Source organism: Aphis gossypii, chromosome 1 (assembly GCF_020184175.1).
Source record: "Aphis gossypii isolate Hap1 chromosome 1, ASM2018417v2, whole genome shotgun sequence".
Taxonomy (NCBI): Eukaryota; Metazoa; Arthropoda; class Insecta; order Hemiptera; family Aphididae; genus Aphis; species Aphis gossypii.
This window is the reverse complement of record NC_065530.1, coordinates 58,412,477-58,428,546: the sequence shown is the minus strand read 5'-3', so window position 1 is coordinate 58,428,546 and position 16,070 is coordinate 58,412,477. Positions and strand designations below refer to the sequence as shown.

The window sequence follows — 16,070 nt, the reverse complement described above, 5'->3', positions numbered from 1 at the left end:
TTTATCACCATTGTTTGGTGCTGTCATTGCAGATTCGTATTGGGGGAAATATAAGTAAGTGAAATTAACTGCAGAATAATATCCTATAAAATAGCTTTATTACCCAAATACCTATATAAAGTAAAAGTATACTTACAATATTGCTCTGCATCTTTACTTTATACTGTATGTTAATGTTAATCAATTCCAAATACATTTTCAACGCTTAACTTTGTTGGGGTTTAAGGAGGTGGGGGCGGAAAACCCATTTGCTTTCCTCTTTAAATTGCTCTTTAGATATACCTATAACTGTAAATCATTATTATAAGTTGTTGCTGACTTTATATACTTAATTTAAATTCTACGTGAAGCAAAAAATGTATTGATTGTAATTATGATGGATAGGTATGTGTATGTTTTTTGTATGTATTTAATCATCCAGTTTTAGAGCAGTTAATTTTATTTAATTTTCAACTTTAAGAGTTTACATTTTTTCATTTAATTTAGTTTTTATTATACCTAAAAATAGAAAAATCCAAGTACTTTTTTTTGGCAATAACTAACAAAAAATAAAAATTATCGAGAAAGAGGGAATATTTAGGCAACACCGATGACAAAGTTGATTTTTTTGTTGGAATTCAAAAAATAATATACCCACCAAACTAGAAATTTCCATGAAATATTTATACTAGCCATTTCTAGTTATTATTTAAATAATAATAATACTAATATTAATATTTTATATATTTTATAACTCTTTGAGCTATTTATACATTTTTGATCTTTGTTGTTAACAAACAATAAATATCAAAAATACTTCATTACAATTTTTTTCTCATTCATGTTTGAAGTTCGAACTTTGAATTATAATATTTAATGGTATATTATAACGATTTTTCGGAATCAATTTTAGATTTTTGTTTAACCTGAATCAACTTGAAACTTTTCATATTTATACAATTATACACATTATGTATTATTATTTAATAAATCCAAAATTGATAAACTTTAATTTAATTTATTTAAATTTATTAAGTATTCACACCATTTCATGATACATATATCGGTAAAGGTATAAACTATTATGTTACATTCATTATTTTAACTAAAAATTAAATAAATTTACTATATAATATATATATATTATATAATTGATAGAACATAGAATGTACTATTACACGCTATTTATAATTTGTTTTTCCATATTATAGCATAATATGTTAGTATGTTACAAAATGTAATTTAAAAATACATGAACTAAACTATTAACTGGAAAAGTTTCTGTCGAAATCTGTCACTGCAGTGTTTAAATTTTGGTGAGATAATGTCGGCGGTGTGCCGGCGTCGTTACTTCTATAGTATTAATAGAATAATTGCTGAATTCAATGCTTGACTTAGCGTTCTAAAGTCTTCAACGTAATTTGCGCGGGTATTTTGACGAATGCTCACAATTAATATACAAAACAATTTTGTATTATTAAATACATTTGATAAAAAATTATCCTTCATTTCCAATTGTATTAAGTAGGTACATAATTTAACTCGACTACATGTATAATTAATAATTCAATACTTCATTTTTTCAAAATCATACTTACATTTTAACATGTTTTTTTAAATTATTTAAAATTTTATATGAATATAAACGAATCAAACCAATGAATATAACATCTATATTTAAATTTACAGAACCATTTTTATCTTATCTATTGTACATGCAATAAGAAATATCTTAGTGGCTGTTGCATCTTTTGTCACTTGGATCAGTTTAAATTTCCAGAGGTATGGTAAAATATGTAGGTACATTATAAATACTAAATTGATGAATAAATATAATTTTTCTTTAGCTTTGAAGGATTTATATAAATTGTTTATAGTTAATATTTTAGTTTTATATCACGGCATTACCCTATATTTCGTATACATTTTTATCAGCTATATGTAAATTATTCTAGTTATTAAATAATATTTTAAATGGAACATGACATTGTATTAACAAAAATTCAATTTATTTTTAAAATCATAAAAAATAAACTCTTTGTAATTTTGTACGAATAGCTTAATTAAATTTATAAAAATGTTTTTATATTTTATTAATATATGTATCTGTAAATCGTTAATGAACTGTACGAAAGTTGGTCAATTTTTCATTTAAAATTTTATATGTTATATGAGTTTATGACCAATGACCATAAAAAAGTGTTTCGGATGTTTGTAACTATATAAATATATTATATAGAGATATCATTGATTTTATTAGAATATAGTATAATCAATATTATTTAGAAGACCACGGAGATATCAAAATTGCATTTTTATTCATTTACAGATTATTTACGGTTATTGGATTGTTAACATCATTAGCCGGTGGTATAAAACTATATGCGTCTCTTCTTTTGGAGGTGATCAATTTGTAATACCAGATCAGGAGGATCATCTGCGAAAGTTCTTTTCTGTATTTTACTTTAGTATAAATGCGGGGTCATTGTTATCAACGTTCATTACACCAGAATTGCGAAAATCAATCCAGTTTTTTGAAAAAAATGCATGTTTTCCATTAGCATTTGGGGTTCCTGCTATCTTAATGTTGATCTCTATAGGTATGCTATTTAACAGAACTCATAACTTGTTGATTTTCAAGGAAAGACTAAATATATACAAATATACCTACTATTAATTAAAAAATATTAATTGTATAATTTAGCATACAAATAATAATAATCATAATAATGTGTGCTTATAAATTATGATTTGATTAACGGAATAAATACCAATTAATAATTCTTTATTTTTATGAACGTGTAAGTGTTCTTTGTAAGTGGCAAGAACCTGTATAAGATCAATAAACCTGTATCCAATACCATCACAACTTCAATTGGATGCATATTTGTAAGAGCATAAACAATAGCTTTTATCAAATATATTTAGTAGTATGATTTCTTCCTGTAATAATTTATAACTAATAAGTTATTACTTATAACATACTAAATATACTAAGTGATTGTTTTATTAAACACTGATTATTTCAAAATCTTTTAACTTTTTAAAGATATTTTGCTATTTTTTGAAATATTTTCAAAAATATTAATAGATTTTAAAATAGTGAGTTTCGTTTGATTTAAGTCATCCTGTTTACTTATAAATAAAATAGATTATAGATATATAGAATACGCGTTTTTCGAACATTATTTTATTTTTATTTTTCATAATAGTATGCATTGAAAAAAAAAATAATGGCTTCTTCAAATGAAGTGAAAAGAAAAGATTGGTTGGAATATGCAGATAATAAGTACAATCCACATGAAATATTCGAATTGAGATCAGCTTTAGATGTCATATATTTTTTAATTCCCATACCGTTGTTATACACACTTTTTGATCTACAAGTAAGTTATTTTATAAAAAATATTTATTTAAAAAATGCATTTATTAAAATTATCCTTCACACGTGGATGTATATAGGTATATAATAGTATTATTGATTTCATTATAGATTAATGAATCTGCAGAATTATTCTAAAAACATAAAGATAATCTATAAATAAATATTTTTTTACATTTTTCATAACTTATAGAAATAATGGTATACCTTTATAAATATTATACTTCTTTGTTATGATTTATTCTAAATACATATACCTATAAGAAAAAAAAATAATGAATATTAAAAATTAAAATTTTCAGGGTTCTCGTTGGATATTACAAGGAACACTAATGAATGGCAAGATAGATTTTTTAAATTTTACAATTAAGCCTGATCAAGTACATTTCATGAATACGTTATTCGTTTTGGTATTCATACCATTTTTTAATGGTGTAGTCTATCCAATATTGTATAAAATTGGTGTAAACACACCTTTAAAAAAAGTCACGCTAGGAGGCCTATTTACTGTATCGTCGTTCGTATGTGCTGCTATCGTGCAGTACATAATTAATGTAAGTATTTACTTTTAGCCATTAATTATTATATTAATATATAATTAATATACACGAAAAAATCAAGGTTAGGTTTTTTACACATGACATGCTAGTGACTTTTAAATGATAGCAGATTATTATAAGTACCCATGTAAGTACCTACTAAGTTGTAACATTTACGTAGTAGTCATTGTGCACGAAATTTACATGACAAGTAGATTATAATAAGTTATTACCCAATATAATATTATTGATACATCATTAAAACAAGCTTATAATATCTTTATGACTTTAATGAGGTTAATATGTTGGTAAATATATTAATAATTTATGATTTTTTTTTCTGTTTATAACTTTGTTATAGACTTAATCTAAAATGTTAAATAGATACAATTATACTAAAATACGTATTATTTATAATAATTCATAAATATTTTTTTACTTATTCATAAGAATCTGGAGGTTCTATGTTTATGAATATATTTTGATGTATTACTACGAATTATATTAAAACAAAAGTACTATAAATATGCATTTAAATTATAGATAAGAATTTCTAAGTATGTAGTGACAAATAAAATATCAAGAGGTACACGTGTACCATGAATTTTAACACTTTACAGCTAATAAAGTTCTTAAAGTAATTTAAATAATAAAACCATTTATTCAATATTCAATAATCATACATACAAACATTTTTAGTATAATATTCTTATTTATAACATGCAATGATATAGAAAAAATTTTCCTAAACAAATTAAAAACTTAAAAAATCATAATAAAAAAATGTGTGTCTCATAAACATTGTAAATCATCTAATTATATATAATTTTTTTTCTGAGATTCTATAAGCGTAGTTAAAATATCATTGTCTGTATATTGTACACTATACAGCAATAAACGCTGATTGTTGACACATTAAAAACTCATTTTAGTGAACGTTCAACAATAATTTTAACTATGTAGGTATAATTAACATAATATTTTATGTTTTTTTTGTGTTTAACATTTTATAAAAAGGAACATACGAGTAGCTCGTACACAAAATTAATTCGAAGTAAACAGTACGTACCTAATTACGATTTAGAGTTTAAATCTTATAAAATACAACACACGTATACATAAATTAAAACTGTATATTATTTTTCGAATTCTTAGTCACGAGTGAAATTTTTGCATGTTAACGAGAATTTAATCAAAGACACATAATATATACACATAATTATTGTTGTATACCTAACCATGGTTTTCCTTAAGAGAACGTCGTACCTGAACGTGTTATCTCCGTCTTACACATGCACGTACGACGGATTAAATTTTCATTGACTAGTTTCAAAAGTATGCTGTTAGTTTTGATATTAGAGTGAATTGACCTATTATAACATTTAAAGGTAAAATTATTATCTAAAGCTGCAAGCAGATTTTATTCATATTATTATTTTTAACCAAGTTATGACGTTTTTGAAACTCTAAGTTTTAAAATGATCAAAATTTATTTAAAAATAATAATATCATTAAAAAGATACATGGGGCCCTAGCCTCTAGATAATAATCTTACCTTTATATCTTATAATAAATCAATTCACTCTTATATCAAAACTACCAGTACACTATTAAAACTGGTGAACGGAAATTTATCATGTCAAACGTGTGTAAGACGAAAACAACACATGCGAATATGGCGTCTTCTTAAGACATTTTTGATTTTACTACAGGGTCAGACCTTAATATTGCTGTCAAATGAAAGTCAATTAAGAATATACAATAATTTTAATTGCGGCGTAACCATATTCGATTCTATGGTTGGAAATTTTAGTAATGAACCATTATAATATGTACTATTCATATTAATTATAGTTTAGAAGAATTTAATAAAACTGATGTTATATCTATAAACGTAAATCCTACGTGTCAATTAAAAACGGCAACTTTGAAACAAGATGTTTTCATTGTAAAAAAAAGGGTTAGAATATTATTATGATTTTTTTTTAACCTTTTTAACAAACAATTATAATGAAATGTATTTATTTTATTTAAGGTTTCTTCGTATTTGTTAACATCTAAAAATAATGATGGTATAGAATTAACACATTTAAAGGAATTAAGAAAATTAAAGAATTGAAACTAAAATCTCAGGTTATACCATTGATTTTAAGATCCTATATCTTAGTAAAAAACTATAATAAAATTAATGATAGTTATAACTACCCAATTAATAATAAAAGTAACTACAACAATATAATTGTAACAAAAAAACAATTGAATATTTATTTACTTAATTAGTTATTACGTATTTAGGAGAATTGATAATTCCAAGATATTAAAATAAATAATTAAACTAAAATAACGTTAAATTTTGTCATTATAGAATTTATATAATCATAAAATGTTAAATTTATTAGGATTTTGTACAGTCATAATTTGTCGGGGAAAAGCATTACATTACGTAATCTTAATAATAAATTGTCTGATATGAATTTTAAATTGCCATTAAACAAAACAACAAACCATGAAATATCTGTCGGAACGTAAGTGTGGTTTGTATGCATATTCAATTTATTATATTAACTATGTTTTTAATAGAAATTTTTACCTACTATAGTTATGATAAATACCTAGACGATGAACATATTTTGCATAAGACAAATTTACTGCCGGCTAGCGTTAAAGACTTAATATTTCATCATAGTTCTAACCATTCGGTAATTAATTTAAACAATTAATTATATCGGCGGAGTACGATTGCTCGCGTTATACCTTTTTAGGTATATGATTGCGCGCAGTGCCAGAATAACAAAAGACAAAATTTTAATTACTCAAAGGCGTACGATTACGCTTGAAATTGGGTACGACGTTGCCAAATTTATTATTATTTTTAATATTTAAATACAGATACAAATATACATTAATTCAGAAACTAAAAATGATATAATATTAAAAAAAAAATGTTATTTAAAAAAAAACTATCATTAAATTTATTTAAGTAATACAAAATAAAACCGCGCGCAAATCGTATCATGCCCAATTATATAAGTTAGGTAACTGTTCAGTTGGTATAATTTTAAATTTTGTTATTTTATATTTTAGAACGCAAAGTTCATTACTTTAGAAAATGGGAAATATATACATATTCTATGGCAAGTTCCTCAAATGCTTTTAATTACAATAGGCGAAGTTATGGTCGTGATTACATCATTGGAGTTTTCGTTCACCCAAGTAAAATAAATTTCAATTAAGCAATAATAATAATAAAAAAAAAATAATTAAATAAATTTATTTCTAATAAAGTTATTGGTTTATTATAATTCTTTTATTTAAAAAAGATAGTTCATTTACCATATTTATATCAATTTTAGGCTCCATTAAGTATGAAGTTCTTTATATCAGCAGCCAATTTATGTACTCAAGCAGTTACAAATTTACTTATAGTTATTATATCTAAGATGAAATTGTTTGAAATCAAGTAAGATACTAGTAAAAATTAAAATTCTGTATAATAAATCATTATCTAATATAAACATTTTATTTTTTAGATTCATGAATACATATTTTATATAATATTAACAATTTTAAGCTTAATATTATTTATGTTTATGAGTGCAAAGTATAAGTATAAATGTGTAATAGATGACCAATCAAAAAAAATGAGCAATAATTTTTAAATATTTTAATATACCTAGGTATATACCAATTATATTTAGGTGCAACAACATCAAAGATCGAAATTATTACTCATCGAAATCTTCAAAGGACTTTACATTTGAATTTTGTTATCGTTTTAAATTGCTCATAATAATTTATATTTATTGTTAATTTATAATTTACATTATAATTTTATATTTATGCATATAATATTTAATATTTATGGTTTGTTATTATTAGATAGATACTTTAATTTTCTTTTCTTTTACACAATTGATATAATTTGGTGAATTGTACAAGCACAACAAAATAAGTAGGTAGTTAGAATAGGGGCATTGAAATTGGCTTAATCACTAATAAGCTTAAATACCTTAAGTATTTTATTCAATATATATTTATATAGTAGTTAATATTATAGGTAGGGGATAGGTACCGTACCTATCTACTATCTATAACTTTTATAATTGCGGTGACTACTATGTAATAAAATAAAAATAACAATTAATTGTGATTCTAGTGTGGTAGGTAGTGTTAACATAAAATAAATACTTCATGGCCATTATACTTTTTTGCTTTATATAGCTGATGAGTCAATGAAATAATTATACACACTGTTAAATTTCAGCAACTTTTTAATTAAATACATAAAATATGTAAAAAATAATAACGAAAACTATTTGTTTATATCACGTTTTTGTAATAATTAATTAAATACTACAAATTTGTTAAATTTATTCAATAATTTAGTTTATTAAGTTCTATATAATGCAAAAAGAAGGAAATGTGAGTATCTATAATCTATATTGTTATTACACTTATTACTGTAAGCTATTATTAATTATTATTTATATTTATGTATTTGTTAACCCACATTTTACTTAAATATTTATTTAATAAATGTATAGGGATATCCAAAAGCAGTCTGGTATATATTCGGAAATGAACTTTGTGAACGGTTTAGTTATCATGGTCTTAAAAGTAATTCTGTACACTATACTAAATCTTTAACATTAATATTAAAATGCTGGTTAAGTTTTTAAATATTTTTACATTTTTATACAGCTATTTTAGTTTTATTTTTTACAACAATTCAAAAATATGACCACGATACTTCCACGATTATATTTCATATGTTTTTGATCTGTTCATTCTTATCACCATTGTTTGGAGCCATCATTGCAGATTCATATTGGGGAAAATATAAGTAAGTAAAATAAATGAACTTTATATATTTACTATTTATAAATAATTTTATATTCTAATACTTGTGAATGGTTTTATAATGTATGTTTTTTTTTTGTCTGTGTACACGATATTATAATATATAGTAGAAAAAATGCTCTAGTCTTCAACGTTGAAAGTAGTTTTTGATAGCAATTAGATCTATGGTTAGTACTTTTAAGAAACTAAAATTGAAAACTCTCAGAGTTTCCTAAAATAATCAGGTAAAACAAAACAAATAAAAAAAACCGAGAAATTTTACTCAAAATCAATTTTGTTGTTTTTTGCTGCAAGCAACGAATAACCACAGATACTCGAAAATTTAAACAAATTAAATAAATAAATAAATATTAACTCAACATTTTAAAAGTATTTTGATTCTTTTTAAGCTATACCTATATATTATAAATATTTTATATTTTATATTTTCATTTTTTTTTTTTGTTAATTTTTCTATATATAAATGTCGATAAAAGTTATTTATTATTTACAACGTTTAGATTAAATCAAATAAATATTTTTTTAAACTGTTTTAGCTTTCCATCTTATACAAAATGTTATTTAAATTTACATATTATAGACAATAGAACAATAGACATAATATGGCAATAAAAAAAAAAAAAAATAAAAAAAAAATTCTAATTTGTAATTATAGTAATACCACTGTATTCTGGTAAGGATTTAGATTTGTAAATTAATTTTTAGTCGTTTAAAAATTTAAAATATTATTTGTTTTGATAAAATATTCTTAGTTATGTATTAATACTTATTATAAAAGATATCCATGAAATATACATTACCTATATATTATATTTTTATGGTTTTTATCTACTAAATAACAACAATAGGACGGAACCGTGTCTATGTACTGTTCTGTCAGTAACTCTTGATTGTTATTATTACCATGTCCTTTTCAGAGAAAGTATTAAATTATAATTTCTATCAAGAAAAATTTAATTTATTATTTAATACATTTTAAGAGAACCTCTGAACCTAAATTCATAAAATCTTAATAATTGCGACATATATGTCTCTATAGTAGTACCTATAGTGTCTCATATCACCTCACCTTGTATAGTATTTTTACGACTCTCATATCAAGTACCTAATATATAATTTTACCAGTGTATTTTTTATTCATTATACAATCAAAATAGCTTTATGTTTAATTTATACTGTAAAATTAAAAATACTTAATAATTCTTTGGTTACATCAGGATATAACATAGTTATGTTCTAGAAATCAGTATACAATTTTAAAATAAAATAAATTAACTATATTATTTGACTCCATAATAATAATATCATAAACAGATCACAGTGTATTTACATCATAGTATATCTATGATTTATATTTTACATCTTCAGTGGCGTCAAACTCAGACTTTTTTTGTGAAGTGAAATCTAAAATGCCTGTCACACCCGGCACCAACCCACCAATTTTTCAGTTATCAACAAAATTTTTATTTCTAGGTTAATCACTGACTACTCAGAATTGTTCAATGGATGCGATAATTAATGTATTAGATTTTAAATTAATCATAAATTTATAATAATTAATGATTAATTGCGCAAGATGACAAAAGTTTAGGAATAGTATAATATATTATAACAGTATAACATCTCTATGTATATAATGTATATTTAATATTATCATTATTATCTATTTCTGCATACTACATAGTAGTATACTTCAAATAGTACTCATTGTTGTGATTTTAATTTAGAGTCAAAAATTAAAATATATACATCAGTGGAGTATAACTAATAGTATTAATAAAAAATAATATCGTAGTTAAGTAGATACCTACATAGTATCTATGTTAATTGTAATTTATCAATTTGTTATATATTTACAAAAAAAAATTTAAACTATATTCTATTAACTATATAATTTACATAAATACATCTATTACGTTTACATTTCCAGGACTATCTTCATCTTGTCTATTGTACATGCGATGGGAAATATCATAGTGGCTATTGCATCTCTTGTCACTTCAGTCAGTTTACATTTTCAGAGGTATATGATAAAACGTTTACATCATATAGGTACTAAATTACCTTAAAATCAATATAAAAACAGTGTATTTATTGCATATATTTTGTGTGCAATATATATTATATGTGCCGTACCCAATACTATAAATAACTTATAAGAATCCTTTACGTCTTAACTCTTAACCCCATGGACGTTTGACTCTTTTCGCTACCTGTATTATATTATATACAGTGAATAATTGCTCCCTAGAGTAGACTTTCTCCTTCTATATAGCTAAAATATTAAAACACTTGAAACATTTACATTTAATGGAGCCATCTGAATTAAATTATAAGATTTTTTACAATGCAAATTGCAAATACCTTAGATTATTTCTCCATAATTTACAATACTTATTTTCAATACAATACTAAAAAGTTAAATTTTGAATTTTTGGTAGAACTAATAATAATAGTAAATAGTGGAACAATAGGTAAATTTAAACAAGCCCATTTCAATATTTATGTAATTTTATAAAAAATTTTAAGTAAGTAATGAGGGGTGAAATATCTGATTTATAGTGGCCAATGTCCGAATGCCAACGCGTGTTTTGTATCAATATTATATTTTATACTGTTTATAATATGAGTAGAATACAAATTTAAAAGTTATTTAACAAATTTAAACATGTTTATTGATAAGCTATATATTTTGTTCTAATTAAAAGTATAACAGTTTAAAAATAAGAAAATACTTTTCTTTGTAGCTTATTAAACATAATTTTTCCTTTTGTTGGGTTTATTTATGTCTACAATATACTTAGGTCAATATTATATATAATCAATATATCATTATTATCCTAAAAATGTTTTAATTTCACTAAAATAAATATTATATAACTCTGCAGATCATTTACAATAATCGGATTATTGTTAACATCAATTGGAGCCGGTGGTATAAAACCATGCGTCTCTGCTTTTGGAGGTGATCAATTTGTGTTGCCAGACCAAGAACATCATCTGCAAATGTTCTTTTCAATGTTTTACTTTATTATTAATTTAGGGTCATTGTTATCGTCATCCATTACACCAGAACTGAGAAAATCGGTTCAGTGTTTTGGCAAAGATTCATGTTTTCCATTAGCTTTTGGGGTGCCTGCTATCCTTATGGTGATCTCAATGGGTAAGATATTAAATATAAATTATTACTCGACAATATTTCGAAGAGCTACTAGATAGCTATCTTTTATAAAATATAATTAATTGATTTAAGTAATACATAATAATTTTGTTAAGAAATTAAAAACAAAAAAATATGAATGAATAACTGCATTAGTACCTACTACCTATATGGCTATATTATATAATAAAATAGTTATCACTTTATGCGTATGTATATCTACTTAGTAGGTAACCTACTAATATTATGCGATTATTGTTTAGAATATTTGTTATTATTATTATTATTAGATTAATTTACTATTATGAATTATAAATAGTATTATCATAGTATTAAATATTTAAATTCCATTTATTTTTTTTTTTTATGAACGTTTGAGTATTTTTTGTAATTGGCAAGAATCTATACAAAATCATTAAGCCCACGTCCAGTATCATCACAACTTCAATTGGATGCATATTTGTAAGAGTATTACATTAATAGCTTTAATCAACATACTTATTTTGTATTAATATTTTATACCTATAGGTACCTAACTAATAAAATATATATAACGTGCTAAATATATACCTTTATACATTATATAAACACAATACCTACATGATGAATATTATAATTTTATACTACCTTTATTTTCTATAAAAGCATGCATTGAAAAAAAAAATAACCACTTCTCCAAATGAAGAGAAAAAGAAAAATTGGTTGGATTATGCAGATGATAAATACAATACACGAGAAATATTTGAGTTGAGGTCTGCATTAGATGTTATGTATTTGTTTATTCCAGTTCCAATGTTCTATGCACTTTTTGATCAACAAGTAAGTTTTTTTATAATCTTTGGTTAAAATTAATACTAAATAAATGTATTATATGTATATTTGTTATATTATTTAATTTTTTAGGGTTCTCGTTGGATTTTGCAAGGAACTCTAATGAATGGCAAGATAGATTTTTTAAATTGGTCTATAAAGCCTGATCAAATGCATTTAATTAATCCCTTATTCGTCTTAATATTTATACCACTTTTTAATGCTGTGGTCTATCCACTTTTGTATAAAATTGGTATAAATACACCTCTAAAAAAAGTCACTTTAGGTGGCCTAATTGCTGCATCATCGTTTGTGTGTGCCGCGGTTGTTCAATATACTATAATTGTAAGTACTTAACATAGAGACGTATTTAGGAATTTTGTGCCCCAGATTATCTGAATGCTATTCCTTTTTTATCACTCAAATGACCTAGGTGCCATATTATATCAAAATGCTCTCCAAAATTTACCACCCGGGGCCCCCTTGCCCCCCTAAATATGTCATTGACTTAATAATTGTATTGTGTATATTTTGGCAAATCAGAAGATATTTTAAAAAATAGCAAATAGTAAATTTTATAGAAAATTTAAAATTTAAATCACTTTTATTTTAGTTGAAAAATTATATTCATATTTTAAATTATTATTTGTAATATTCAACATTCAAAATAGTAATTTTTAAAAGCCAATAAAAAATAAATAAAATTGAAAGAGTTATGGGTGATAAGGTTTTTGATTTTCTGGATATTAATAATAACGTTCGTATAAACTATAAGACATAAAAACGGATTGCATTTATCCAAGTTAAATTCTATTAAAATGCATACTTATTTTAATTAAAAAAAAAAAAAGTTTAGTACATCTACCTCGTAAAGATTTAAGCATAATATAGTTTTAGGATCATTAAAATAATATATACTATTTTGTAGGTACTTTAACACAACAGCCGTAGAACGTTAATTAAAATAAAATAGATTTGTTAAGTCGGATAATAGATCTATTTACTAGTATTAGGTATCAATATTTTATTTATTTATTTTTCATTGTTACTCTGAATACATTTATTTATTAACAGATAAAAAGGTAATATTGCAGTTTAAGCATTAACTAAGCTATGTACACGTGGGCTGTAATCGTAACGAAGATCTAAAACAGACTATTTTCCCCTGAGGCGTGTGGCCGTTTATGTGACCATAATATTACACGCTAAGGGTGCTTACAATATTAATATAGCTGAATATATTATGTAATAAATATTAAAAAAAAATTTTAACTAACATAGTATAAGTACCTAATTATTAGATTATTTTTAGTTCATATTTTAATTTCATATCTTAAATACTTATACTCGTAGTTTTATGAGTATCTTATCCGTTATTCAAATTTTAAAATGAGTTTTTTCAGGGTCAAACCTTTACAATATCGTCAAATGAAGGCCAATTAAGAATGTACAATAATTTTGATTGCAATGTATCTGTATCCAGCTCTTTGGTTGGAAACTTCACTATTGAACAATTAGATGTAGTTCATATTAATTATAGTTCAACTGTATATAATGAAACTGATGTTTTATCTATAGAGTTACATCCCACGTGCGAATTAAAAATGAGTACTTCGATACAACATGTTTTCATTGATAAAGGGAAGGTTAGAATTATTATGCATTTATCAACTCATTTTACCATTTAACAAATTACTATAAAAATTGATATTTATTTAATTTAAGGTTTCGTCATATTTTTTAACATCTAAAAATGATAAAGAAATCGAATTGAAATATTTAAAGGAACTGAGGAAATTAAAGAGCGGAAATTCAAATCTTAGGTAAATATCTAAGACATAGGTAAAATGTAAACAGCATAATATTGGAATTCATAATAGGTACATATAGTACAACCAAAAGATAATGCTAATTTTAATTAATTATAATATTATTATTACAAGGATTTTGCAAGATAATTTCTTCAGTCAAAACATTATTTTAAGGAATACTAATAATAAATTATCTGAAATAAGTTTTTCACTTTCGACGAACCCAGATCAAAATTATGAATTACCTATCGGAACGTAAATATTTATATTTAACTATTTTGTGTATGTATGTTTAAACTTTGAATTTTTTTAACTGATATTAATACTTATATTTTAGTTATGACATATATTTGGATAATGAGTCAATATTACAAAATGTTGATTTTCTTCCTGTTAGTATTAATGACCTCTTATTTCACCATAATTTTAACCAAACGGTAACTAATCTTAAATTCTTAACACATAAGTAATACAAAAATTGTGGTTGTAAATTGTTTGGTTTGTAATTTTAGAATGCCAAATTAATCACTTTAGAAAAGGGTAAATATATCCATATTCTATGGCAAGTTCCACAAACGATTTTAATTACAATAGCTGAAGTTATGTTTGTGGTTACATTATTGGAATTCTCATTCACCCAAGTAAAATTATTAATAATTAATAGATAACCTAAATTTTATATTGCTTTAGTTACTTAGTATTTTGAGTAATATTAATTATACAAAGTATTTATTAATGTCCTAACAATTGAGCAAACAACAATTAAGCATGGGCGGGCGGACATTATTGGGTACCGCGAAAATATTGAGCAAAAGGAAAATGAGACATTTTATTTTTCAATATGTAATTTAAAAAAATATAATATGCAAAAAGATTTATCATTAAAAATTAAGAATATTTGTTAACAGTACCTACAATCTCTAATTGAAGATTGAAGTATAATAATACAATATAAAATACATAACAATTATTAATTGTCATTAACTTTTATGACTTGAAAATAAATTTCCATTATAATTATTTATTACATATTTATATCACGCTTAATTGTTGCCTTGTTCAATTTATTGTCATGATTATTTCGTATTTATTGCAATGAAATATTTAAGTACCGTTGTATGTTCTATACTGAATACCTACAACTGATATAATATGGTATTACCATTATATAATTATATAATCAATTTTTAGGCTCCATTAAGTATGAAGTCATTTCTTTCAGCAGTCAATTTATGTACAACGGCAGTTGGAAATATACTTATAGTTATTATTTCGAAAATTGGACAATTTGAAAACCAAGTGATATAAACGATATAAATAAGTATAAATAGATAATAAAAAGTTTTGAATTTAAATTTTTTTTAGGGCCATGAGTTCTTATTTTATGCTGTTCTAATGGTTTTGGATATGATAATATTTATGCTAATGAGCACCAAATACAAGTATAAATGTATAAATACCCAATGAACAGAATAAACAACTATCTCTAAATGTACCTACTTCATTTATCATAATGAGACGTAATTTTG

General features: G+C 23.7%; 1 protein-coding gene across 3 annotated transcripts; it reads left to right on the top strand.

Annotated features, from left to right (window-relative positions):
• The first annotated feature begins 1,707 nt into the window (after positions 1-1,707).
• LOC114124410 (peptide transporter family 1-like) lies at positions 1,708-16,036 on the top strand. 3 transcript variants are annotated; one of them, XM_050198217.1, is made up of 21 exons: positions 5,936-6,033; positions 6,300-6,425; positions 6,500-6,599; positions 6,985-7,113; positions 7,254-7,360; positions 7,431-8,322; positions 8,445-8,517; positions 8,602-8,743; positions 10,691-10,783; positions 11,649-11,725; positions 11,804-11,923; positions 12,300-12,382; positions 12,566-12,739; positions 12,824-13,075; positions 14,134-14,376; positions 14,456-14,553; positions 14,674-14,796; positions 14,879-14,978; positions 15,054-15,182; positions 15,733-15,840; positions 15,907-16,036. In XM_050198217.1, the coding sequence occupies exons 6-21, from the start codon at positions 8,305-8,307 to the stop codon at positions 16,006-16,008; spliced, it is 1,935 nt and encodes a 644-aa protein (XP_050054174.1). In that variant the 5' UTR covers positions 5,936-6,033; positions 6,300-6,425; positions 6,500-6,599; positions 6,985-7,113; positions 7,254-7,360; positions 7,431-8,304; the 3' UTR covers positions 16,009-16,036. The 3 variants fall into 3 exon arrangements, with proteins under 3 accessions (XP_050054175.1, XP_050054174.1, XP_050054173.1); XM_050198216.1 differs by having other exon boundaries at positions 11,649-11,923; XM_050198218.1 differs by lacking the exons at positions 5,936-6,033; positions 6,300-6,425; positions 6,500-6,599; ... (7 more) ...; positions 11,804-11,923; positions 12,300-12,382 and adding exons at positions 1,708-1,775; positions 2,309-2,579; positions 2,786-2,868.
• The last annotated feature ends 34 nt before the right edge of the window (positions 16,037-16,070 follow it).